This window comes from Berghia stephanieae, chromosome 14 (assembly GCF_034508935.2).
Source record: "Berghia stephanieae isolate SIO BIC M18660-M18661 chromosome 14, UCSD_Bste_1.3, whole genome shotgun sequence".
Classification (NCBI taxonomy): Eukaryota; Metazoa; Mollusca; class Gastropoda; order Nudibranchia; family Aeolidiidae; genus Berghia; species Berghia stephanieae.
Window position 1 is genome coordinate 29,582,367 of NC_088373.1, and position 27,500 is coordinate 29,609,866.

The 27,500-nt window shown below is 37.0% G+C and overlaps 3 protein-coding genes across 3 annotated transcripts in view; 2 read left to right on the plus strand and 1 right to left on the minus strand.

The window, feature by feature from the left end:
• The first annotated feature begins 459 nt into the window (after positions 1-459).
• Positions 460-13,157, plus strand: LOC144959628 (uncharacterized). The gene is made up of 5 exons (XM_078892267.1): positions 460-576; positions 4,698-4,791; positions 5,831-5,993; positions 8,633-9,084; positions 12,855-13,157. Exons 2-5 carry the CDS (start codon positions 4,704-4,706, stop codon positions 12,992-12,994), a joined length of 843 nt encoding a protein of 280 aa, XP_078748393.1. The 5' UTR covers positions 460-576; positions 4,698-4,703; the 3' UTR covers positions 12,995-13,157.
• A 1,586-nt stretch (positions 13,158-14,743) lies between these two features.
• LOC144960131 (uncharacterized) lies at positions 14,744-19,864 on the plus strand. The gene is made up of 3 exons (XM_078893110.1): positions 14,744-14,958; positions 15,835-15,939; positions 17,153-19,864. The coding sequence occupies exons 1-3, from the start codon at positions 14,839-14,841 to the stop codon at positions 18,569-18,571; spliced, it is 1,644 nt and encodes a 547-aa protein (XP_078749236.1). The 5' UTR covers positions 14,744-14,838; the 3' UTR covers positions 18,572-19,864.
• Positions 19,865-19,899: 35 nt separating this feature from the next.
• The window catches only part of LOC144959566 (uncharacterized), a 21,354-nt gene continuing 13,753 nt past the window's right edge, over positions 19,900-27,500 (minus strand). Inside the window, exons 3-7 of the mRNA XM_078892184.1 lie at positions 25,941-26,104; positions 24,742-24,878; positions 22,653-22,739; positions 21,473-21,565; positions 19,900-21,071 (exon numbers count right to left, since the gene is read on the minus strand). Of these exons, the coding sequence (XP_078748310.1) occupies positions 20,448-21,071; positions 21,473-21,565; positions 22,653-22,739; positions 24,742-24,878; positions 25,941-26,104 (1,105 nt within the window). The 3' untranslated portion in view covers positions 19,900-20,447. The remainder of the gene's footprint in view (positions 21,072-21,472; positions 21,566-22,652; positions 22,740-24,741; positions 24,879-25,940; positions 26,105-27,500) is intronic.

Consider the following 27,500-nt stretch of genomic DNA (forward strand, 5'->3'; position numbering starts at 1 on the left):
TTTGATTTGTAACCGTTTATAATTTCGTAACAAATCCGTAAAGTCTATCTATTGTGACATATAATGCTACAATATTGATAAAATGGAAGAATATGAAGGTTATTCTTTCACTAGTTTTTGTTCAAAACTTGCCACAAGATTGTTGTACTTTTTGATGCCAGACACCCAAATTGGGGCTCGAAACGGGTATCAACACAATGTCTTTTTTTAAACCCCATAAAGGTAATACAAAATGTTTAAAACCGCCCAATGTAGGTTTTTTTTTCAGAAGAGACCCAAGCCGTCCCGTAATGTCGGCTACAACAATGGATGAACGTGGTGTGAAGACAGTGCTTACGTAACACGTACAAAGAAAGAATTTGATTCTATTTGTAAGGTCAGGAAAGCAGATGTATTGATTGGGAATTCGTGGAAGAAACTCTGACGTCATCAAAACGCATTTAAAATATAACCCCCTATTGTAAGTTGGTTAAAGTCTGCAAGTTGTTTTAAGTCTGCAAGGAATTCGCCTGGATTTTCAGTTAGAAAGAAAGTGTTTTACATGATTTTGTTGTTGGTTATTATTTCCCCTACAAGGTATGTTTTATTTAACCTCGGACTTTCGCTTTCTCGACCTAGACGTTTTCAGTCTTGTAATCCATAGGCAATATACCGTCAACTGGGGTAACACTGCCAAAGTGGGATACTTTGCCTCTGTGAATTTTGGGCATTTTGAATAATCTCAGCTTTGTTGTAGTTATTGTACCAGTTAAAAGACACGAATTTTTTTTTTAAATCAAAGGAAAATAATTGCCACAATACTAAACAATCTCTTGTTGGTCCAAAATTCAAGGGGCAAAGTTTCCCCTTTAGGCAAAGGTATCCCAGTTGACGGTATTGGTCACCCGAGAGAGACCATTAGAGTTCTCAAATCACTCAAGTTATTGTTATATGAGACAAACGAAACAAGTGTTTTCCTCATTGAGTAAGATGAGGGTCATTTAATTAAATCGATTGATATTATTTGAAGGACACGTTTTCTGATCAAAGTTTTAACTACGTGTTATCCTTGAATACGACAGTTAACGGAGTTAATCGCGATCCTTCGCCTCATTGCAGTAATATGAAATAATGTACACAACTAAATTTAACAGCGAAGTACAAAATTCTAAGAAAAAAACTTTTTTTTAGATTTAAAAATCACCCAACTTCAAGATGTATGAGTTGCATTGCACATTAGTCCGGCACCTATAAGATGCTATGCTACATCAGCAAAAAAGTGTCACGGTCACAGGGAATCCACATATAGGAACCAAGCACGTCTGTTCCTGGCTAGAGTCACAATTTCGTCAATGGGCATAGAATCCAGCCCATGTAGTAGAGTGCCTGCTGGTCTAGTTGTCGAACTCTTCAAGTAGGCAATAAAAGTTCGACGTAAGATATGCCCCGCAAAGCGGAGCCTGCGTCTCATCACTGTTGTTACCAGGTCAAATTCGGGACGTTTTGTGATTTCTCTGTAGTCCTCTCCCGTAATGATGGAAAAGCATCGAAGCCAACTTCAGGCTGATTTTTGTGGATGTTTCTGCTTTCTTGCATTTTTTCTTTCTTGCTTTGTCTGACACTGACTTATACACTTTTTTAGATCTATATTTTACACCAGAGCCTGCTTTCTAATTTGTCACTGTGATATTTATCAGGATTGCACTGTATACTGTATATCCATTTTCGTCAATGTAAAATAGAACTTTGACCCATTTCTAGTACGTTTTAAGCATTCAGAAGGTCTTGATAAACACCTTTTTAGACTGTGGGTCACATTAATAACCAATCGTCTCAAAACGGTATCTTCTTCTTCTTCTTCTTCTTCTTCTTCTTCTTCTTCTTCTTCTTCTTCTTCTTCTTCTTCTTCTTCTTCTTCTTCTTCTTCTTCTTCTTCTTCTTCTTCTTCTTCTTCTTCTTCTTCTTCATCATCATCTTGGGTAGCTGGGATAGTCGCATCCAAAGGGTAGCAAGCAATTGCTATTGTCCGTTTCCACCTTATAGTAACCGGGATGAACTCCGGCTCCATGGGCCTAATGGCTCGGAAGGACTACTTTTCCGTTAGAACAAAAAATTCGTAATCTGCATCTTGTCTTCGGGCGACCCTTTTTTTCTTTTGTTCCTCTTTCCCGCTTATTCAATACTCTCTTTTCCATTCACCTAGACATAATGCCGTTTTTAGACGATGGGTCACGTATTTTGTACCTTACAACGTGGTGGCTAGGACCAGCCAAATGGTCCACTTTTTTAACATATATTTTTACAAATAGCATTGATTTATTTTGACATTGAAACAACCTCTTCCGATATTCTTTTTCTGAAGTGTGTGGAAAACAAGTGAAATCTATTTTACCATGTTTTTGTTACAGTGAATGACAAAATCACTCGGGTGGTGAAAAGGTTTGAACTGAAATATTGCCGTTTAGTTAGATGGTCAATTTCTATGAGAAATGAGTTTTTGTCATAAATTATAATCAAATCAACCCTTTTTGTAGATCTTCTGGAAATATCAAAACTTAAATTTTACTACTACATATTTTTTTACGGCTAGTCAAGTTGAAAAAGTATGAAATTTGAGAAAAGTTGCTGGATACTTTTTCCATACATCTGACCATTACTTCATGAAAAATCATAAGATTTACTTCATATAAAGATTAACATGCTCTGGGGAGCATATTCTTTCAGAAAATGCAATAAAACACAAATCCTAAAATTTCACCTTCCGACTGATTATGTCATGCACTGTCACAATATCAATTTGTTTCCCCCTTGTGGTATCTGGAGCCGTCAACTGAGAGGGTGCAAGAATAACCCAACACCAAACCAGAGGGTCGTAAAAGGCGACTAATGATGCGTAACCTTTCCTTTTTGAGTCAACCGATCCTCCGGGTTAGGGGTTGTCGAACGTTAAAAAAAAACATTCCTTAAAATTCATTGTTACAGAAACACAGACGGACAAATCAGATCCTTTTTTTTTTAGCTTGGGCGACAGAAGAGTTTCTTCAATGACAGAAATTATGAAGGACAACAGACAAAGCCGGACTCAAAGAACCTGATATACAGAGAAGTGCTTAGTGATAAGACATGTAATGAATTTAAAACGTTAGCTCGGGATCGAGAAGTATGGAATCTGTTTGTCTGTGGCCTATACCCTGACCCATGGTCAAAAAGCAATGATGTTGATAAAGATCTTATTCGTTTAACATCTTTCAATCTGGAGGGCTCATTTGGCGGCTGTCTTGGTCATCCCAACAGGTCTTAATCACCCCAACAGGCCTTAGTCATCCCAACAGGCCTTAGTCACCCCAACAAGTTAGTCATCCCAACAGGCCTTAGACATCCCAACAGCCCTTATTCACCCCAACAAGTTAGTCATCCCAACAGGCCTTAGTCATCCCAACAGGCCTTAGTCACCCCAAGAGTCCTTTTCACCCAACAGGCCTTAATCACCAAACAGGCCTTAGTCACCCATGCAGGCCTTAGTCATCCCAACAGGCCTTAGTCATCCCAACAGGCCTTAGTCACCCCAACAGTCCTTTTCACCCCAACAGGCTTTAGTCACCCCAACAGGCCTTAGTCACTCCAACAGGCTTTGGTCACCCCAAAAGGCCTTAGTCAATCCAACAGGCCTTAGTCACCCCAAAAGTCTTTGGTCATCCCAACAGGCCTTAGTCACCCCAACAGGCCTTAGTCACCCCAACAGGCATTTGTTACCCTAACAGGCCTTAGTCACCCCAACAGGCCTTAGTCACCCCAACAGGCCTTAGTCACCCTAACAGGCCTTAGTCACCCAGACAGGCCTTAGTCATCCCAACAGTCCTTAGTCACCAATGCAGGTCTTAGTCACCCATGCAGGCATTAGTCATCCTAACAAGCCTTAGTCACCCAGACAGGCCTTATTCACTCCAACAGGCCTTAGTCACCCCAACAGGCCTTAGTCACCCCAACAGGCCTTAGTCACCCCAACAGGCCTTAGTCACCCCAACAGGCCTTAGTCACCCCAACAGGCCTTAGTCACCCCGACAGGCCTTAGTCACCCTAACAGGCCTTAGTCACCCTAACAGGCCTTAGTCCCCCCAACAGGCTTTGGTCACCCCATCAGGCCGTAGTCATCCAACAGCCCCAACAGGCTTTGGTCACCCCATCAGGCCTTAGTCATCCCAACAGGCCTTAGTCACCCCAACAGCCCTTAGTCACCCCGACAGGCCTAGTCACCCCGACAGGCCTAGTCACCCCGACAGGCCTAGTCACCCCAACAGGCCTTAGTCACCCCAACAGGCCTTAGTCACCCCGACAGGCCTAGTCACCCCGACAGGCCTAGTCACCCCGGCAGGCCTAGTCACCCTAACAGGCCTTAGTCACCCTAACAGGCCTTAGTCACCCCAACAGGCTTTGGTCACCCCATCAGGCCGTAGTCATCCAACAGCCCCAACAGGCTTTGGTCACCCCATCAGGCCTTAGTCACTCCAACGGGCTTTAGTCACCCAACAAGCTTTGGTCACCCTAACAGGCCTTAGTCACCCAAACAGGCCTTATTCACCCCAACAGGCCTTAGTCACCTCGACAGGCCTAGTCACCCCGACGGGCCTAGTCACCCCGACAGGCCTAGTCACCCCGACAGGCCTTAGTCACCCCGACAGGCCTAGTCACATCCATTCCTCTTTTTTTTTTGTCCCCAGGCAACCATGGCATCTAAATACGCGCACCAGATTGACAAATTCCGAAGATACTGGATGATTCTGGTTCAGATATCCATCGCTCTACATCTTCAAGGTAGATGGTCTACGTCGTCATTATCCTTGTCATCATCATCATCATCATCATCATCATCGTCATTATCATCATCATCATCATCAGCAGCAGCAGCAGCAATATCATCATCATCATCATCATCATCATCATCATCATCATCACATATCATCATCATCATCATCATCATCATCATCATCATCATCATCATCATCATCATCATCATCATCATCATCACATCCATACTCCATCATCCATCCATCGATCACCCACCACTCATCATCATCATCATCATCATCATCATCATTATCATCATCATCATCATCATCATCATCATCATCATCAGCAGAAGCAGCAGCAGCAGCAGCATCATCATCAACATTATGTGATTTTCATCAATAAAACAAAATGAACTGAATGATTGAATGTTGAAGAAAATAAACCCAGACAATTAAATGATTTAATTTTTTTTTTAATATCCCTCATTCCAATACTATCTAAGAGTAAAAGTAAAGCCATTAAAACTAATTCTCTTTAAATATCGAGGGTCAATGAACCCTGTATCATTAGGTTTTTAGTTAAACTCGCCAATAATCCGTCGATTTTTAAAGGTCAAAAACAAGATTTTGATAAATAACAATAAGTTTTAAAAAAGAACTTAGACTATGTCTGTAATCTTGTTTTTCTTTCCTGTGTGTGTGTGGGTTGTTTTTTTTTTTTTTGTTCTTTGTCACTTTTACTCGTGGAATATTTTTTTGACCATAAATGGCTTTCAGTCATCCTAAATCTTGCTGTTCTCGAACACCATCAAAAGCACTACTACCGCATTTCTCTGATATAATAATATGTTCTTTGTTGTCTTGACCATCTTATATTTTCAAATCTGGCAACTGAACGCAAGTATAGGATTAATTTTACTTTGAACAATATTTTGAGTGGTTTTGATAGAACTTCCATTACAACAATGAGTTCATAATAATTTGAGTTATCAGTCGTGTATATACGTACACTCTGCTTTAACCCCCTCCCCCCCCCCCCTCCCTCCTCCATCCATATCTTCCAGGCAATCACCAGATGGTCAATGGTTCCATGACGTGTCTTGTTTACAACAACGACAGGGACATCACAAGCTCTACAACAACAACAACAACAACAACAACAATCGGTCACCTGACTTTGACGTTGTGTCCAGAGACATGCTGCTGTTTCAAGGCTCAGTGTTGTTCGTAAGTTGATTTGGAAATGATGGGGGGGAGCTTAAACTATGGGCGGCTCGGAACTCGAACCCAGGACCTTTAAATCCGAATGCGAGTGTCATTCCGCACAAGACTCCAAAGCCATCGGTGGATGGACTGCTGTGAATTATTTTTCCTCTCGCTGCGTCTTCCTAGGGCTCCCATCACTGACGAGTAATTCGTGGGCACACCAGTTGACCATGCCTAGTCGACATAATATTCACATATTCGATATCTCAAATTTGCCCTCCAAATATCGATCGATATAATAAGCCTCACATTGTCTATGTTTTCATACTTGATACTTGTTTTTAGTCGCCATATTCACATATTCGATATCTCAAATTTGCCCTCCAAATATCGATCGATATAATAAGCCTCACTTTGTCTATGTTTTCATACTTGGTACTTGTTTTTAGTCGCCATATTCACATATTCGATATCTCAAATTTGCCCTCCAAATATCGATCGATATAATAAGCCTCACATTGTCTATGTTTTCATACTTGGTACTTGTTTTTAGTCGCCATATTCACATATTCGATATTTCAAATTTGCCCTCCAAATATCAATCGATTAAAAAACCCCACCTTGTTTTTCTAACAAGGTGGGGGTCATTTGCTGTTGGTCATGAATCCTTTGTAAAGCACGTTGAGCACGTTTAGGAGATATTGCGCTATATAAAAGCTCAACTTTTTTTTTTTTAAGATTTTCAAGTGATGAATATGAATCTTAGGTTAAGTTTTTTTTTTTTTTTCTTCTATATAGCATTCTGCCGTACTCGGGAAAAACCCATGTTTGAAAATTTGACCAGAAAACTCGTCATTCAAATATCTATCGATTTAAATAACTCTCATCTTGGCAAAAACTCCCAAATCTGGGACTTCTCGAAGTCCCAGGTTCGAGAGTTTTTGCCAAGATGAAGTTTTTTTAAATCGATCGATATTTGAAGGACGAGTTTTCTGGCCAATTTTTTTAATATGTGTATTTCCTGAGTATAATATATATATATATATATATATATATATATATATAATATATATATATATTATATATATATATATATATATGTTTTGTTTTTGTTTTTAAGGGTTTTACGGCGCTTGCAACACATTTAGGTCATATCAGCGCCAGTAAAAAGGAAGAAAATGGGAAAGTAAAAAGTTCTAGAATTACAATTAAAGCACCCAAGAAAAGGTAAGACAAAGGGGTATTGGTTCAAATAGGAAACAGATGTAGATTCCAAGAGCACACCATCAAAGTACTTCGTTTGAGATCACCTAAAAGTCTCATCCAGACACAAGCACAAGCCCCCACTAAGAGGAATACACTCAAATGTTTACAAATTATATATAACATGTAAACAAAACATAATACAGTTCATAACAGAGAGATGATTTACAAGGAAAAAAATATCATCCCCCAAAACTAGCTATACACATTTGACTGTTTCCCTCTCAGCCAGGACATCTGACCAGGGACTGGACAAAACCAAGCAATCTCATTCCAAGACAAAGACAGAAAGTCAATGGAAAACAGATATAGGGGGATAGAAGAGACAATCTCGTACCTCCCTGCCCACTATGGGAGGTCAGGAACCCCACCCAGATATATATATATATATATATATATATATATATAATATATATATATATATATATATATATATATATATATATATATATGTGTGTGTGTGTGTGTGTGTGTGTGTGTGTGTGTGTGTGTGTGTGTTATATAAAAAGTCTTCACCTTCCATTAACATCGGTAGTCGGCATGCTCGAATCCAAGCACGCTCTTTCTTTCTTTTTTTTTTCGGCTTTTCCATAGAGGACAGTGTGTAAAGTTTTATAAAATAACAAAACATAGAATGTTACGTTGTTTGGTCTTTTCTAGTTGAAAATCTCATTTATGCATCTATAAAAAGTAATGAACAAAAAATCAATATAACAGTTCCAAAAAAAAAACAAAAAAAAACAAAAAACACAAAAACAAACATTGAACGTTTCTGGCTAAAACCTTCTTCGGCCAATAACAAAAACAATAACTACATTAATATATCATTTAAAATACAGAGAGACAACAGAAAAATATTTGACACGTGTTGTCCACAAGATTATTTAAGATGGCGTTCCGATTTTTGCCTCGACTAATATATGTGATTATTTTCTAATTATTAATATCAATGGTCGGCGGATCAAACCTCTGAAGTCCCGATTTTCACGATCGGCGGATCAAACCTCTGAAGTCCCAATTTTCACGATCGGCGGATCAAACCTCTGAAGTTCCGATTTTCACGATCGGCGGATCAAATCTCTGAAGCCTACATACAAACTTTGCGCACCATGTTTTATTTAATTTTGAGCTGATCAGACCTCTGACACGGTGCGTAAAGTTCCTTTGTAGACTTCAGAATGTTGATCCGCCGATCGTGAAAATCGGGATTTCAGAGGTTTGATCCACCGACCATCGATGTAGCAATACCCAATGTAAATTCCCAGAAGTGGATGAATAAAGGTCAGCGTATCTTATCTCATCTCACTTTATCTTTTCTGATACAATAAAGCATAATAGCGTTTAGAGGCAGATGGTTACTGATTTGTCTTTTTTTTTTAATTACATTGTTTATACAGTTGTCAGAGACACGAGAGCATTGATCAACAATTATCAGTCCCATGCAGTATCAACACAGCGACACCCTTAACTTCTTCTTCAAACCCTCTGATAAACGGGTCAACGTCACAGGACGAGCCCCTGTACCAAGAATGCTATAATGCTCATGCAAAGACCACCATTCAGGCTCACACTGAAGATGATGATGATGATGATGATGATGATGATGATGATGATGTACCAGCGGCCATTGACTCCAATTTAATTGAGCCTCAACCAATTGCCATGGCAAGACGACGAGCACGTGGTGTATCATCGGCCAGTGCCTCAGATCTTCCCGATGAAGCAAAATATGCTCTTTACTCAGTTGGAGGTGGCTTTGGCCTATTGATTGGCTTATGCCTGTGTTGTGCTTTCTGTAAATGCTGTAATAAGGACAACGTCATAGTTCAGGATGCACCCAGAACAAGCGGTAAGTTAATAGTTTGTTTTGTATGTTTTTAAGGGTTTAAAGGCGCTTGCGACACATTCAGACCATATCAACACAAGTAAAAGGGAAGAAAATGGAATAGCAATATATATATATATATATATAATATATATATATATATATATATATATATAATATATATATATATATATAATATATATAAAGAATTACAATTAAAACGACCGAGAAAAAGAAAGACAGAGGGGAATTTGTCCGAATAGGGAACAAATGTAGATTCCAAGAGCACATCTTCAGTGTACGTTCTATGAGATCGCATAAAAGTCCCATACAAACACAAGCAAATGATCCCGCTAGGAGGAAAATGTTTTCAAACCATTATATAATAATATGTGAGAAAAGTTCGGAGCCGGAAAATAGCAAAGCATAGTGCAGATTACTGTACTGTTTAAGTCCGTAAACGGCTGACCAAAATCATTTTATAAAGAGGCGTTACTGAATACGTACGTTTTGATTGTCAAAACCTTTTCATTTTATTTTTGACATTTTCGAAATCTTAAATAAAATAATTATAATTTAATTGAATCCGCTGACTTGTTTAATTATATAAAGCTATACTTTTGTGGGGACCTTTTATATTATCATCAGTCTGATTACAACAAGATATGAAGTGAGTAGAAAAGTGCCAGAAGACAATAGAGAATAAAAAATTTTCTGGCACTTTTCTACTCACTTCATATCTTGCTGTTACCAACATAAGTGCCTGCTCCACTCACTTTTCTGAATTAAAAATTCACCCCATACACCGGAGCATACTCAATGTCTCAATCGTTTCTATGTTATATGTTTGTGTTGAGAATATTGGCTATTAAGCTTAACTGCTGGTCAAAAATAACTTCGCGATGGTGGGGGGCGAACGAATCGGCGGTCTCAGAAGTGGGTGAGAGAGGGATCTAGAAATGACTTGGGTTTGAAACGAATATTTTTGTGTTCGTGGATAGCTCACACGGTAGAGCCACGCTCTCACCTGCCAGGCGGAGTTGTCGTACCAATAAGGTCGCAGGTTCAAACCCCACCACCGCCGCGAAAAATTTTTATTCATCAGTCTGATTGTGGTTGTAAATATATTTCACAAAACCAGTGACTAATTACAAGACAAAACAAGAAAAAAAAACCATTCGTAAAACAAATGCAGTGTAATAGGAGACACACCAAGTGACCTCCTATTGGAAATACCTGTTGTGAATGAAAGTTATTATATTTAACTCTTTCCTTACTCCTTACTCAAAACTTCCTACCCAACTAACACAAAAATATATTTTTTTATCACTCAGACACAATAGCAGTAAATTCTTGAGATAAATAATATCTTTTAGCAAAACATGCTCTGCAACACGCTGTCCATTTTCTTTAAATTTTATGAGTACTAGAGAAATTTGAATAAGAAAAATGTTGGTTGTATCCTTACTTTATGGATGTGAAACATGGTCTCTGACAAAGACACTAGAAAAGAAACTCAGAGCATTTGCGATGTGGACCTATAGAAGAATTGCAAGGGTATCCTGGAAGGAAAAGAAAACAAATCATCAAGTACTCCAAACTTTAGGAATAACATCAACAACGATTATTTCAACTATTAGAAAGAGGATAACCCGATATTTCGGCCACATCAGAAGGCACGACTCACTACAGAAGACCATTTCAGAGGGAAAAATAGAAGGCAAGCGGGGTCGAGGACGAAGAAGGACAAGCTGGCTTGGAAATGTCGCAGCGTACGTAGGAAGCCCCATAAATCAATGTGCGAAACTCGCAGATGAGAGAGAGAGCTGGCGAACCATGATCTCCAACGTCGTATCCGACAAGGAACAAAGGTAAGTAAGGTATCCTAACGAATGTGACGATTTTCCTATTGTTGGTAAGGAGAGGATTAAGCATCGTAACTTGTATAGTCTATTTAATGCAGTATCGTTCACAACTAGCGTCTCTTCTCCTGGCTACCTTGTTGTTCTGTATCCAACCGTCATCCTGTACACATGTATCTCATGTCATGTTGTGTAATTAGTAGTGTTCTTTACTATAACAACGGAACGGAATTAAAAAGATTGTACTTACGGGTAAAGTTGCTGGGAAGAAAAGAAGAGGGGGACAGAGGATAGATTACATTGACAATCTGAACGGATGGATTGGTGGAAGAGGAACAGGAATCGAGCTATTGAGAAGATCTGAGGACAAATATGGTTGGAGGGACATGATCGCCGATGTCTGCAACAGGCCTGGCACTTGATGATGACTGTAACAATTTGGTTTGTTGATTCTTGGAATAACACGTCTTATCAAATAATGATCTAAGAACACAACATTAACAAAGAGACTTTTAACCAATGAAAACATGGCATTACTGACAAACCCTCAAACCCGCTTAGACAAACATAGCGAGTTGTTCATTAGATTGAATGACGTTGACACCACAATGCTCTTTATAGTCTACCTATTGTGTTATCATTTCTCATTAGTTGCTCAAACATTATACAAATTTGTTAAAGGGTACACAATTATTGTGGTGGTGCAATTAATCTGGCCAGCAGAACTGTTAAGATGTTTTACTTAAACGCATATCGTCAAAGCAGAATGGAATTATTGATGGTGGGTCCACAATTTTTGCTTGTCGCCTTGTATAGATAGAATGAATTTGACGTCTTTGTTATTGTTTTTTTTTTGTTTTTTTTTTTTTTTTTGCCATCCGCGTTTAAGTGAAATTCTCACTAAACTGTATTATCCAGACTAAAAAAGTTCATGGTTACACAGAGTTCTGTGTGTTGGTCCGTTATACTTCCGGATGGCAATGTTATGAGCTTCTTAGCCAAGCACATACAATCTATAGAAGAAATACAGTTGACGTCACCCGATTCTTTGTTATTATCTTTAGACCGCCAATTTGGTGATAAGTCATCACTAAATTATCTCAATCAGACAACAGCTGTTTAAGCTAACCCATAGTTTTGTGAGTTGGTACGAGTGATCTGGTGGACAGAACAGGCCAATATTTTATTCAAACACGTGCCATCATTTGAAGAGAGTTATAATTTATTCACATGTCATTGATCATCAATTGGACAGCATAGCATAACGGTATGGTCATTGCTTCGAAGGTATCATGTTCGACGCCATTTCTCCTTTATATTTCTTTTTCTTTGTTGTGGCTATGTGGTCTAGTGCTATGACACTCGCTTTCGGATCGGAAGGGTTCGAACCTCGCTCGGCGCATAGTTGAGTCCTTGGAAAAGGTTCTTAACTCACATTTTCTGACCTAATCATGTGTATAATGAGTACTTGGCCGTTAACAGCATTGTCTCTGTCCTAAAAAAAAATGTCATATCGCCAAACAGGAGTCATGTCCTGTCCTTCATGTTAAGTGTTGCTGTTGGCCAAAGACACATTGTAAAGCGATTTGAACACGTTTAGTGGATATAAAAAAAATAAAATTAAAAAAAAATTCCCTTTATTCATCCCATAGGGGTAATTTGTCTCTATGGTCTATTCCAAGGGAAGACTAGAATAACCCAGCCGTCAGCCGCAGTACAGCATCGCAAATTGATGCTAGGGCGTGGTGACTTGCTCAAGGCCACTCACACAACGCAGCGGCGGCAGGTGATCGTACTCGGTACCTTTTGGGTACGACGCAAAGACCGTACCGTTGAACCACGCTGCCCCCCCCCCCCCCCCAATATTGCCCTATATAAAAGCTCAGTTTTTTAAAAAAAAATCAACACTCTTGTCTTCAATCATTTCCACAGAACCAAATCCTGAGCCCAAACCAGAACCCATGTTTGTATTTATTCGCACCAACTTCGATTATGGAATCACCAAGACTGGAGCTGAAGATGACCTGAAAACCGAGTCTTGTCACCCCAGTCCCACTCCCTCTCGTTACTGAATAATAAAAAAAAAATGCTTAACCCCTTCCTTACCACCGATATGAAAATCGTCAAATTCGTTACAATGCAGCCAACCTTTTTCTCATTCTGATTTCTTTTGTACATCGTAATATTTGAACAAAAATGTTAGCTCTAATTAAAGTATATTGACACTGTGTTGAAGAGCTCAAGATAAAGGTATCCCTTTATCTTTATCTCCATTTTATTGACTCCTTTAGCCACCTCTATTTATTAGTTGAAGAGCTCGCTTTGCAGAACGAAATTTGTATAGCAAGAACAAAGAGCTTTTGAGAGTATGCGGTAAATGACTAGGGGAGTTAATTTTGACATTTTACACGGTTCAGTCCCTTGATGGAAGTGGAGATTTCTTCAAAATGGCGACCAATGCAAACATGGCAATGGACCCTGTTTCGAAAAAACGATACAAGGAAAAAATTGAAAGCGTGAATGGGATTGATCCCTATTACATACAATCGGAAAAATGGTCAAAGGATATCAAGATGTATCCTCCAATCACGTACCATCATATTTTTACTTATCTGGTGTTACGAGAAAGTTTCTGCACAAGTGAGGATTTCGGGGTAAGTAAAGTTTGCATCTCATCTCATAACCCACATGGGATTCGCCTTTTCTTTTTTTTTTTTAATGTAGACGTTTTGATGGTTTAAAAAATATGATAATAACTCAATAGTCTTAGAAGTTTTAAGATGTGTATATGGTTTTTTTTATATTTTGAATATTTTATTGATGTTTGAGTTGTCAGTATCCTTCGATTCTCACTCAGAAGAGCCAGATTCCAAGTCCAAGTCCAACCAATTTTCTCAGTTCAACTTGTTTTTTTTCCAGGCAATTTTTTTTCTTCTATTTCTGTGTGGACATGAAGAATCTCAGTCTCTTGATCATTTTTTTTTTCATATGATGATATTGAATGTTTATATTTATAGTCTTATGTTCATGTTCATCATAACATAAGAATCGTCGTACTGATGGTCTTCTACTTCTGCTTCTTTGTTTCACAATAAATTGAAACTTGTAACTAATGATACTCTATGGTGTATGTGTAAGTGTGTGTGTGTGTATGTGTGTGTGTGTGAGTGTGTGTGTGTGTGTGTGTGTGAGTGAGAGAGAGAGAGAGAGAGAGAGAGAGAGAGAGAGAGAGAGAGGTCGCCAAAATTAATTAAAACCCTCAAACTCAAACGTGTTTATTTTAGAGTATTAGAGTCTGAGCTCCTTTTCCCCCTCTTGTCAGTAAAGTCAGTTGCTCCAAAATTTGATTAATAATTGCATTGTTTGATGTTCTTTTTATTAAGTGGTGAGGTTATTACTTTACTTTTAAAACTTAAAACTTAAAAATTAACCTTCTTATTGAGTTTGTCAAAGTAAGGCTAAGTTTGTTGATCTGACTTCATTATTTTTCTATTTTCGGGCACTAAGGCCTTGCTGCTTTTAACACATACAATGATGGTAAAGAGCTGCTGTTTCCAACCTCCTGGATGTGACAATAAAATTGTTGAAGAGCAAAGGTAAAGTATCCTACAAATGATTTAATTTCACATTGATTGATGATTTTGATTCAAATCAATTATCATAGACGGAGAGTGAAAGATACATACGAAAAAAAATGAGGTGCAGTCTCATTATGGAGCATATGTACAGTTCAATAGGCTATCATATTAAATTATCACAGTGGACCATTTTTGCAAGGGATGCAAGGTTCCTTAACCAATTTTGACAGTTCAGTCCCTTGATGGAAGTGGAGATTTCTTCAAAATGGCGACCAATGCAAACATGGCAATGGACCCTGTTTCGAAAAAACGATACAAGGAAAAAATTGAAAGCGTGAATGGGATTGATCCCTATTACATACAATCGGAAAAATGGTCAAAGGATATCAAGATGTATCCTCCAATCACGTACCATCATATTTTTACTTATCTGGTGTTACGAGAAAGTTTCTGCACAAGTGAGGATTTCGGGTAAGTAAAGTTTGCATCTCATCTCATAACCCACATGGGATTCGCCTTTTCTTTTTTTTTTTTAATGTAGACGTTTTGATGGTTTAAAAAAATATGATAATAACTCAATAGTCTTAGAAGTTTTAAGATGTGTATATGGTTTTTTTTATATTTTGAATATTTTATTGATGTTTGAGTTGTCAGTATCCTTCGATTCTCACTCAGAAGAGCCAGATTCCAAGTCCAAGTCCAACCAATTTTCTCAGTTCAACTTGTTTTTTTTTCCAGGCAATTTTTTTTTCTTCTATTTCTGTGTGGACATGAAGAATCTCAGTCTCTTGATCATTTTTTTTTCATATGATGATATTGAATGTTTATATTTATAGTCTTATGTTCATGTTCATCATAACATAAGAATCGTCGTACTGATGGTCTTCTACTTCTGCTTCTTTGTTTCACAATAAATTGAAACTTGTAACTAATGATACTCTATGGTGTATGTGTAAGTGTGTGTGTATGTGTGTGTGTGTGTGTGTGAGTGTGTGTGTGTGTGTGTGTGTGTGGAGAGAGAAGAGAGAGGAGAGAGAGAGAGAGAGAGAGAGAGAGAGAGAGAGAGGTCGCCAAAATTAATTAAAACCCTCAAACTCAAACGTGTTTATTTTAGAGTATTAGAGTCTGAGCTCCTTTTCCCCCTCTTGTCAGTAAAGTCAGTTGCTCCAAAATTTGATTAATAATTGCATTGTTTGATGTTCTTTTTATTAAGTGGTGAGGTTATTACTTTTACTTTTTTAAAACTTAAAACTTAAAATTACCTATTCTTATTGAGTTTGTCAAAGTAAGGCTAAGTTTGTTGATCTGACTTCATTTATTTTTCTATTTTTCAGGCACTAAAGGGCCTTGCTGCTTTTAACCAAGCATACAATGGATGGGTTAAAGAGCTGCTGGTTTTCCAACCTCCTGGATGTGACAATAAAATTGTGAAAGCAAAGGTAAATTCCTACAAATGATTTAATCACATTGATTGATGATTTTGATTCAAATTCAATTAATTCATAGACGGAGAGTGAAAGGATACATACGAAAAAAAAAGAGGAGGGTGGCAGTCTCATTATGGGAGCATATGTAGCAGTTCAATAGGCTATCCAATATTAAATTTCACAGTGGACCATTTTTGCAAAGGGATGCAAGGTTCCTTAACCAATTTTGACTAGTTTTTAAAAAGAAATGAGGACAAAGGTCTCCATGCTCAAAATCATGAGTGAAGCACTTTGGTGAAAGCTATAACTATAAGCTAGTATCGCAGAGGATTGCCATTTGAAGCCGCAATTTTATTACAAAAAACTGTAAATTTTATCACTTTTGCCGTAAAATTAGTCATTTTTGTATGTTGAGTTAACTGTTGGGATTCGGATAACATTATGTATCTTAATACAGATCATGTCGTCTTAAAGCATGGTCATCAGGAGGAGGCTTGGGCTTGCTTAAGTTCGAAGTAGACATAGACCAAAGATTTCCATGAAATACATTTCACAGATATTTCCTTTCATTAGTGAGTCGTAATGTCGCAACACCACCCGATAATGCGGCTGTTGTAGTGGTATATGTTTGGGTTGGTTTTTTTTGTGGCTTTTTTTTTAATGTATTTTTTGTTTTTTAAATTTTATATTTATTTTTGTAATTCATGATGGTATAAATTGAATAAAAACACTCAATTTGAAAGGGGAAAAAAGGGAGTCATTTATCATAATGAAGAATCCTGGTGTTGAAGAGGTCTGTCTTTTTTTGGTGTGATGAATTCAGTAATTGAGCTTCGTTTGCGATGTGAAACAATGCTCTGTTGCACAATCCTTGTGACTGTCTTGAATATAATATAGTTATATTTTATTATAATTTCTGTTTGTGTGTGTGTGTGTGCGCGCACGTTAATGCATAATTTATATTGGCAATTGTCTAAAAATAAACTTTTGGATTGATTGAAATTGATGATATGATGGCACAATTTGTTTTTGTGCAAGTTGTCATTGCTTCAATACCTCAATGGGTCTGAGTTCAATCAAAATGTACCAAAAGGGTGCAATTTTTTAAATCGTTTCCATACAGCCTTTCAATGGAGGAGGGGGGGGGGAGGACTAAATAAAGAATCGTAAGTGTATGAACAGTGTGAAATCTTTTCTGATTTTATGTTTCCTTCCTTTATTTCAGGTTCTTCATTCAATGAGACTAAGCGAAAAGCCGGTGGAGGCATGGGCGATTGTGTCTGATGATGGACGTGTATGCTCGGCTCATTGCACATGTGTTGCAGGATTAGGAGAAGTTTGCACTCATGTTGCAACCATTCTCTTCTTCATCGAAGCCACAAACAGAGTAGCAGAGAAGGAAACCGTGACAGGTCGCCCAGCTTACTGGAAACCTCCATGTGGCCAACAGAATTGTGCAGAGAGTTTGAGGACAGTTGACATAAATTTCACTGGAGCCCAGTCTCAAAGGAAAATACTTCTGAATGAAGAAAAGGTCAAAACCCCCCATCCAAAACCAAAATGTGTTGAACCCTCATCAGCCGTGAAGGAGACCTTCCTTAAAAAATTATCAACCTTATCTTCAAAGAGTGTTGTATTATCTGTTGTGAAGGAGCATCAGACTCCTTTCATTCCTTCGACCAAAATGCCTGTATTTTTTCGATCATTTATAAATGAAGAATTTATTGATCGTTCGTATGATGATATCCTTCAATATTGTGATAGTTTAGATTTTTCTTGCTCCCCTGAGCAATCATTATTTGCGGAAAAGGAGACTCGTGCGCAAAACAAATCAAATGTGTGGCATAGGCTTCGGGAGGGGAGGATTACGGCCTCAAAGTTTTATTCTGTATGTCGCACGAACATTTCCTTTTCCACTTCAATGAGCCTGTTAAATTCTTTGATTTCGTCAAAAAATGTATTATCAAATGTGTCTGCTGTTAAGTGGGGAATGGACAAAGAAAGCGAGGCATTTGATGCCTATGTTCATTCTGTCGATAGGTATATCCATCACAGTTTTACCTTCAGGCGTTGTGGTCTCTTTATAAAGAATGAGACACCTTTCATTGCAGCTTCACCAGACGGCATCGTTTATTGTGAGTGTTGTGGACAAGGATGTCTGGAAATCAAATGTCCTTACTCTGCTAGGGATCTTACAATTCGTGAGGCTGTCACATCCATTAGTAATTTTTGTTTAATTGTCAACAATACTACTTTTGAACTTAGGAAAGATCATCCGTATTATTACCAAGTGCAATGTCAAATGTATGTGACAGGCACGGATTATTGTGACTTTTTTGTGTGGACAACAAAAGATTGTTTCACTCAAAGGATCTCTTTGGACAAAGACTTTATTTTTTCAAAACTTCAGAAGTGTGAAGAATATTTTAAAAAGGTTGTATTACCTGAGTTAGTTGCTCAGTTTTTTTCTAGACTAGTAAAAGCTGGGGAAGCTGCACCAACACCTTCTTCTCCCAATAAAAATAAACTATTCTGTATCTGCCGGAAATCAGAGTATGGAAAAATGATTCAATGTGATGGCAGTTGTGAAGAATGGTATCACATGGACTGTGTTGGATTGTCAAGAGTGCCTAAAGGAAAATGATTTTGTGAGACGTGCAAAAACACCAAGAGCAAACGGAGAAAATTGAATCAAGTCTCTTAAAAAGCCATTTTTAACGTTGAGATTTGCTCTTCGTGTTTTTTTTTCAATTATCACAAAACCATTTTCTTTTTCACTCAAAGTTAAATATATCATATGTATTATTACACTGTATTTTACAGAGCTGTCAACTTCTGTTCTTTCCCTCTGATTTTTCCATGTAAAGACATGGTCCTTTTAAAAAAAATAATTTATGCATCCAGTTTGATTTAAATATCAACTATTTTAAGTAGCCTGGTCCTTATTTTTGATTGAAATGGAAAGGAATGTTGTTAAAATTTAGATACAATGCCTGCACAGTACTTTTGATTTCAGATGAAATTCTTAGTTTTAAAGTAACAAGCTTTATTTTTTTCCTCAAAGATCTAATCCTATTTTATTTAGATTTTATCATTAGTTTGCAGCTCTGTTTTAATTCAGCATTCTTCATTTGGAAACTGAAGCTATTTCATGAGTCCTTAAAACAAAGCGTAATAAACAAAAATGAGTATAACAGCTTAATAATTTTTAAAAACATCAAACACGGAATGTTTCGGACTCAAAGCCTGTCTTCTGCCAATAACAAAAGGCCCCCAATACTTTACTATAAAACTGTAGAGAAAAAAATTTCTTGAAATGTAAACAAAAAGAAGCATTCAATTTGTAACTAAGGAATTCCAAATTGAGTGAAATATAAAACAATGTATAAAATTTGATGTTTAAAAAAAGAGGGGGAGGAGGTGAACTCCGGAAGAATAGATTTAGGTGTGAAATGTGTATCCGCTGAAATAAATCCAATAAGTGGTGATAATAATCCAGAACGAAACACATCTGATTAAAAGTAAGATGACTAACCCCAGACTGGAAAATAACTGAACTATCGTCTCTTGTGATATTTCTAATCTTAAGTTTCTTAGGTTTGTGTTATTTCATTCATCGTTGGAGTAGATTTGTCAAGATTAGCTCACATTCGTGATCACTCCATTTCTAAAGGATCACTGTACATTTGTCATACTTCTGGATTATCATTTTCACTGCTTTATTGGATATATTTCAGTGGATACATTTTGTTCCAATTTCTTTTCTACCTGCCCCCCCCCCCCTTCTCGTTTTTTTTTTTACACACCATATTTTATGCGTTGTTTTATATTATGCTCAATTTAGAACACCTTAGTTTTTAAAAAAGTAATTGAGCTGTTACTGTTCTATTCATTTTTGTTTATTACTTTTTACAGTCCACAACTTCTAGCAGCTTAGTATCACTTAAAACAAAACAAAGAATCAGAAATGGCTAAATTTTCAAAACGTTTCCACTTTATTAGTAACAAAATGATGATGCTTATAGATGGATAGCACTGTATTATTATTAGTATATCATTATTAAATAAATGGGACAATAGGAGGACAGAGGTTTACGATACAAGCCGACACACTCACAATCTGATCAAGAGTCGTCTTTTCAGTTTCTGATGATATAACATAATCAATTGGTATTTTGGTGCTTAAAATGGATGATTTTTGTCTCATATTGCCTATTACCCTTTCAACATGAATTCTTAGATGTGCAAGCTTCCTTGTTGCTTCCAGGTCATAAGGGGAAAGTTGTTTTTTACCTCTTGTAAAAGCTGGTATCCTTAAATCAGCGCACATCAAACCCACACTTTCATGACAGTCAAAACCTCTATCAGCCATGACGATATCGCCCATTTCAAGATGTGAAAGAAAATTTGAATTTTCCACTATAAATTTATCACTTGTTCTTCCCCCGTATCCATCAGATATAAAGCATACTGAACCTTGAGGGGTTATACCTATTAGATACTTAATTGTGTTATGACTTTTATAATGTGAATATGTCTCTTGCTTTTATATTTGAAGGTTGTTCAATAAAAACTTCAAAACAGTCTATAATTACTGCTACACGCTTCGAAAAGCATCTTACAAATTTAAGTGGCATTGACCTTTGCAATGCCTCTTTTTCTGGCCAGACAATAAGAAATTTTAGATTATAATACATTACATTTAAAACTCTGAGAAAAATCCTTGAAACCGTAGACTGGTCAATGGAGAACATATGGCCAAGTAATTTGTTTGGCAATCCTAACCTGATTTTTATCAATACTAATAAAATTTCCTGAAATTTAGTTAGTGAATTGTTTTTGTGTCGCAAAGATGGGGATATGTGATCAACGACATGCATCAGTATTTGGAATGATGTCAAACCAGTGTAGAACTTGACGTTGTCATCATTATTCCTGAATTCTTCTTCACTAAAAGAATTAAAAGACACCTTCTGTCGCAGAGATGAAATTTCAACAGTCATGTCATTAAGTACTGACTTTGTATTTTCAAGTTGATCAATCATCTCCATTGTGAGGTCTGTCTGTGTTCCCACATCTTGAAGCATAATTTTGTTACCGTCAATTGTGTCAGCTTCTCTTGGTTCGTTCATTTTTGTGTCCTGCTGGATAAATAGAAATCAAATATACTTTTACTTTTAACCTACCTACTCATGATTAAGTCATTTTTTAATTAATCTGTCATTCTCTATATATCAATGCAATTATTCATCAGAAGGGGTTAACATGATCTTAAATTGTCACAAGCTCTTTGAAAACTTTAAAAACAATGGAATATCAATTCTATGCTTTGTAAATAATGTTTGGACTCTCAATTCATGTTCCTCTTTACTGGGGCGGAAATGACAATATGGTGATACAAGCGATGTAAATCCCTGTGGATTGGTGAAATCATAGTTAACCCATCTTTTCTCTAAACAAATTATTTTAATCTAGTAATTATATTTTTCATAAATTCACACTTTTTATATATGATCTTATTGATGGTTGTTATTTTTAATTTTACCTCTGTTTCTTCTGAACCAACCATATGTGTCTCAGTCTCAGTTTCATTCATCAAATGTGTTCCACTTTCTTTATTTTCAGGCAAAAATAAATTCTGTAGATAGACAATATATCTAAATAATAAAATCTTTATCATGCTGTGAAGGCACTTTTATATATAAATAAACACAGAAATAATGTTTGGACTATCCATTCATTTTCCTCTTTACTGGGGCTGAAATGACAATATAGTGACACAAGTGATTTAAATCCCTGTGTATTGGTGAAATCACAATAGGTCTTGGGTTCGTGTCCCGATGTGGGCAATACAAAGTTGATTCCTGAGAGAAGTCTGTTTACTCACACTCTCGCACCCAACTTGAGTATAAAATGAGCACCTGGCTGCCAGCAATGTAATGTTATAAAAGTGCCTCAAAAGCATTATAGCTAGTCCTTTATGTTGAGTGTTGTTGTATGTGCTTTGAGCATTAAATTGCTTGATATGATATGTGACCAACTTCCTTAAAATGAATTTATGTCAAAATGTTATATTTGGGTTCAATTGATATGTTTTAATGGCGGCAAAAGATATATTGTAGTTTCTAACAGTGACAAGAACTAAAATCTTGTATTCCTAGAAATGTTTAAAGTCAAAAAAATCACTTTTATTAGTTTCTCTTCATCCTGACATAGTCTGGGTGGGGTTCATGACCTCCCATAGTGGGCAGGGAGGCACTTACTGTATCTTCTATCCCCGTATATCTGTTTTCCAATTGCCTTTTGCTGTCTTGGAATGGAGATCACTTGGTCGTACCCTGGCCAGATACCCTAGCAGGGAGGTGATCTCAAACTAAGTACTTTGATAGTGTACTTTTGGAATCTACATCTGTTTCCTATTTGAACCAATCCCCCTGTTGTCTTCCCTTTTCTTGGGTGCTTTAATTGTAATTCTAGAACTTTTTACTTTCCCATTTTCAGCCTTTTTACTGGCGCCGATATGACCTTAATGTGTTGCAAGCGCCGTAAAACCCTTAAAATCATTAAATTCAAATCAATCCTGACATAATACATCATTTTGAGCCGACAAATTAAATATAAAAACTCATCTTTTCTTTAAATAAATTATTTTCAATCTCGTAATTGTATTTTAGATAGTGACACTTTTTATTTATTATTTTATTGATGTTATAACATAATTTTACCTCTGTTTCTTCTGAATCGACCATATGTGTCTCAGTTTCATTCATCAAATGTGTTCCTCTTTTTTTGTTTGCAGGCACAAATGAATTCTGTAGATAGACAATATCTAAATAATAAAATCTTTATCGTGCTGTGAAGGCACTTTTAAATATAAATATAATTCACAAATTGTTTTACTGTCAATGTTGTATGCAAGTATAGCCTGATACTGATACCACTGACTCTGTGGTACTCCACTGTGAATGTCACACAGGCTTTTTCTTCTGTCTATCCTCATCATGGAATATGTTTGTAAGTCCAATACTTTCCTTCCCACGCACTCCCATCTATCGTCTCTCTGTCCCCGCAGTTTTTCGCGGCCACAAATTTCACCCTTTACCGCAAAAGGCCGCAAATTTTCATTTGGCCGCAAAAGGTCGCAATTTTCGCTGTTTTTAGGCTAAATTGACGATTTTTGTTTTTTTTAAATAACAAAAGCTATGAAAAATTGTGAAGAGACGGCGACTTTCAATGCGAGCATCCAAAATTGGCACTAAATAACGGACAAACATGTCTAGGCCTAGCCTCCTACCTCTATGGCCTAGCTTAGGCTATTGGAAATCCCAAGCTTTGTTTTTCGCCTTTTTTCTTCTTTTTCCTGAAAAGCTCTGGAGTCCTTCATCCCATAATCCCAATTTCCTATTTTTATTTTATTGCATTCAAGAAAGAATTTTACTTTTAATAGTTTAATTCTTTTCATAAGAAATTTATCACATTTATCATTTATGTAAACAAAATGTGTTCTAAATTTTTTTCATAAAATGCAATTTTATTTTTAGCCACAAGTTGCACTTAGTTTACATGATATGATTATGATTTTTCATGATTTTTTTTATGTTTCTCATTCAAAACCCATTAGGCATATATTGAAATATAAAGCAATAATAATAATAATGCTCAAAATTGGATAGTAAGTAGAGAATACAAATTTAATGTGCCCCCATTGGAAAATGGATTTTGTTTCTCTTTCCTTGTGAATAGTTAGTTTTTTCCTCTCCTTAATTAGTTTTTCAAATTTTGAATTTTTTATGTGATTGTTCACTTTGATTTCCCAAATTTTAAGAAGCTAAATAGTTAATAAAATATTTTGATTACTTCCTTCTTTTTTTACTTACTTACTTACTATGGCTATTATTATTAATATTATATTATTTCAAACCATTCAAAATGTAAATAAATTCATGTTGACATGTTGAGACATCAATATTCTACAAAATGCCCTCTTTGTGTCAATTTTTTACCTTACATGTTGTTTTAATTGTTTGATTTTTGTAAAACTAGCGGCAATTTTTTGGGCAAAATTTTGCTATTTTTTATGGCAAATTTTGGCACATTTTGGTGTTTGAAATGGCAAAAATTCCGTGGGGACAGGTCTCTTTACATGTCCGAACCATTTCAATCTTTATTGATAAATTTTTCACTTCAGTCACCCTTCGGTTTAGTTAATTTCTCACTTTATCTTTTCTTGTCCAGCCAAGTGACCATCTCAACATCCTCATTTCTGCCACCTCAACTTCTGTATCTTGTTTCTTTATGGGGTACAACCCAACAGCTTGTGAGGCCGGTCACAAGCCTGGATAAATGGGTAGTGTTTGCTCAGGATGGGCATTCTGGCAGTAAAACTCAAGCCACAACTAACAAATGAATGAAACTCAGCTTTGCAATGCGGCTAATCATTTTTAAAAAAGAACTTTTATATAGCATAGTATCCACTAAACATGCTCAAATTCAAAGCGCTTTACAAATAGTCCCTGATTATCAGCAACACGTACCATGTAGGACGAGACATGGCTCATTTTTACACCTGAGTACGGTGAGAGAATGTGCATAAAGAGCAGTTCCAAGGACTCAACTATGCGCCACTCAGAGCGGGGCTCGAAACTAGGACCATCTGACAGGTTATTTCAGAATCTCACATCAGTTAAATCAAGATGATCAAGAAGATAAAATTTTACCAAGGGACGCCCTAATGGAAATTTGATTTTTAAGTAAATTTTCATTGGTATTTTTTTTTTTAGGGGGGAAAATAGTGGCCAAAACATTAAACCTTACTTTATTTTCAAAACGTCTCAACTGGCGTAAGTGACGATTCATGCCAATTGTGGTGTTTTTCACCAGATTTGGTCTTGAAAGATTCTTATTTGGAATCCAATCAGGATCTGTATCCATTCTGTAGTAAGCTGGTCGACCTGTAAAGAATGAAAATTTTGTCATATTTCTCCTTGATGTTTACATAATGCTAGATTTAAGACCTGCCAAAGTCGACAAAGATCTACATATCTTTGTTTTAAAAAATCTGAATTTGAAAAGGAAAAATCTGAAATTCATCAAAATGCAAGATTTTCACTCTTATTTACATGAATTGCCTTTTTAAGATGATAAGAATGTAGAACTACGGTTTTAGACAATTTCCTCGCAATCAGGCACTTTAAGAAAGATGTGGCCTCTCTGAGAGGAGTAATTTTACCAATGCTTTATTAACTAGACATTTTATGTTGCTGAAGAAAGGTGACAGACACATTTTTAAAATGTTCATGGTCACACAAAATTTCATTCGATGGGTTACGAACCACTTACATTGAACTATTGCAGGGGAAATTGTAAGTGAAAAGAATGGACAAACACTTTATAAAAATCTATGACTACGAATTAACTCGTGTTAGATTTGATATGATGTGAGATATGATTTTTTTAAAGTGTAGAAAATATTCTTGCCTATTTTTAGTGGGCTATTGAAATGCATAATGTGGGATAAATTAGCATGGAATAGAAGGTGAAAGCATGGGATTCGACTTTAATTTTTTTTAAAAACATTTTTCGTATCAAACAAGTCTTTCATATAACCGTGGAGGTTGGATGGTTCAACGTTTTGAAAATGAGTATATGTGTCATAGATTTGATATCTGCCAATCACAGTTTGACTGGAGATCCCCCTTCCTAAATGTCACTTCTCACTCTATTCCCCTGTCCGGAGGTAAAATAAACATTTAAATTTATTTTTTTAAATACCCCCCCCCCCAATAATTGATTAAAATTACTCCGCCCGCCAGAGTCCATGCCCCTCCGAAAGTGCCAACAATCACACGAGAATCGAGAACGTGAAAGAGTGAATAAAGTGTCGAATCGTAGAGCCTCAGTTCTTTGTAACAAAGTAAATGAAAGAACAAACAACCTACGGCCTTGTATCAAAACTCAATATTTATTAGTAGTCAAATGAAACAAGTTTAATTAAGTGAAGGAAACAATCTTACCTGAGACAAAGTGGTCAGAACACACTTGGTGGTAGTATTTGATATTTTCAACTGTGATGTCTGCTCTGTTGATGGCCTTCAGCCACAGCCGTTGCCTTTTCTTTGTTAGCTCCAAAATTGAGTTTCCTTCGTCATATTTTACGGTCGGAATCCCATAGATAATCCTTTCATTTTAGATTTATTGCATCCATAGACAGCACAAATCCGCGGCATTTTTGACAGTTTTGTGTTGACTCGGCCACACTGTCACTCAGTTCCTAATGTAAACAACTCGATCGGAAGTGAGAAATCTCTTCCTACAAGGGAAGTAACCGTGGATGGTAAATGCGTGACGTCATCGGCATACTCTCAATAGCATGGCTGGACATGGCCTATAGTTACGTCAAGTATCTGGACCATTCGAAACGGCTTTGGAAGACACCGCCACTTGCAGGGCTGCCAGATGGTCATAATCTTGGCCAATTGGGCCAAGATTGGCCACATTTAGAATACAACTTTTTTTTTTTTTTAATATGTTTTATTTACTTTTTCACAACTACTTTTTCCTTAGTGTAGTTGACAAAATCCGAAGAAGAACATCTGGATGCCTTCCATCGCACACAGCTAAGAAGTGTACTGGACATCAAATACCGAAAAAAAAGATCTCAAATGAATCACTCTATAATAAGATCACAAAAGAAAGACCAATCTCCCTTTACATTTTACAACAACAATGGCAACTTTTCGGTCACATACTACGCAGGGACCAAAACTTACCAGCTAACCAAGCCATGTCGGGATACTTTAAAAAAACACGGGAACCTTTTCAGAGGAAGACCGATCACAACACTAGCTGTGATCCTAAACAAAAACCTCACAACACTTGGACAAAGCATTAGTCTCATAACGGCAGGGGACCTTGAAAATCTGAGAACCCTAGCAGAGGACCGGCAATATTGGAGACACCTCACACAGGAAATACTGGAAACAGCCAAGGCGACCCGATCTTTCGGTCGAGACGCGAAAGGCATCTAAACTAAGTCAAGTAAGTCAAGTAGTCGATCTTTTTTTTTTTTTCCAATAAAAAATAATGATGAGTTTACAAGGCAGTCAGAGCGTTTGTTCACATAAGGGTGTATTTGGATGCCTTTGATTTTGAAATTGGCCTCGAGGAACTCTGATCATCTGACATAAATGTGTATGCGTATGTGGGTAATTAGAGAGAGAGATGACAATTGATAATGTATCCTAGTTTGGACGTGCATGTGGACATGGGTGTGTATGTGGGGGGGGGGGGGGGTTGGATGGGGAGGTGAGGGTTGCGTGTGCGTGGGTAATATGAGTGGAATGCATAATGTGATCAGTGCAATGTGGGAAGATATATCATTTTTCTAATTTCGGGATTTATTATCAAGATATCGAGAACAAAGAAAAAAAATTTAATTTTCTTTTCTTTTGGTGGGGGGGGGGGGGGGGGGGGGGGGGGGGGGGGGGGGGTGCCTATGCTCGCATAATTTGACTTATTAAGTCACGCAGTAAATACCATTCTTTGGTGTTAAAACATTTTGTGTTGACAAGCTT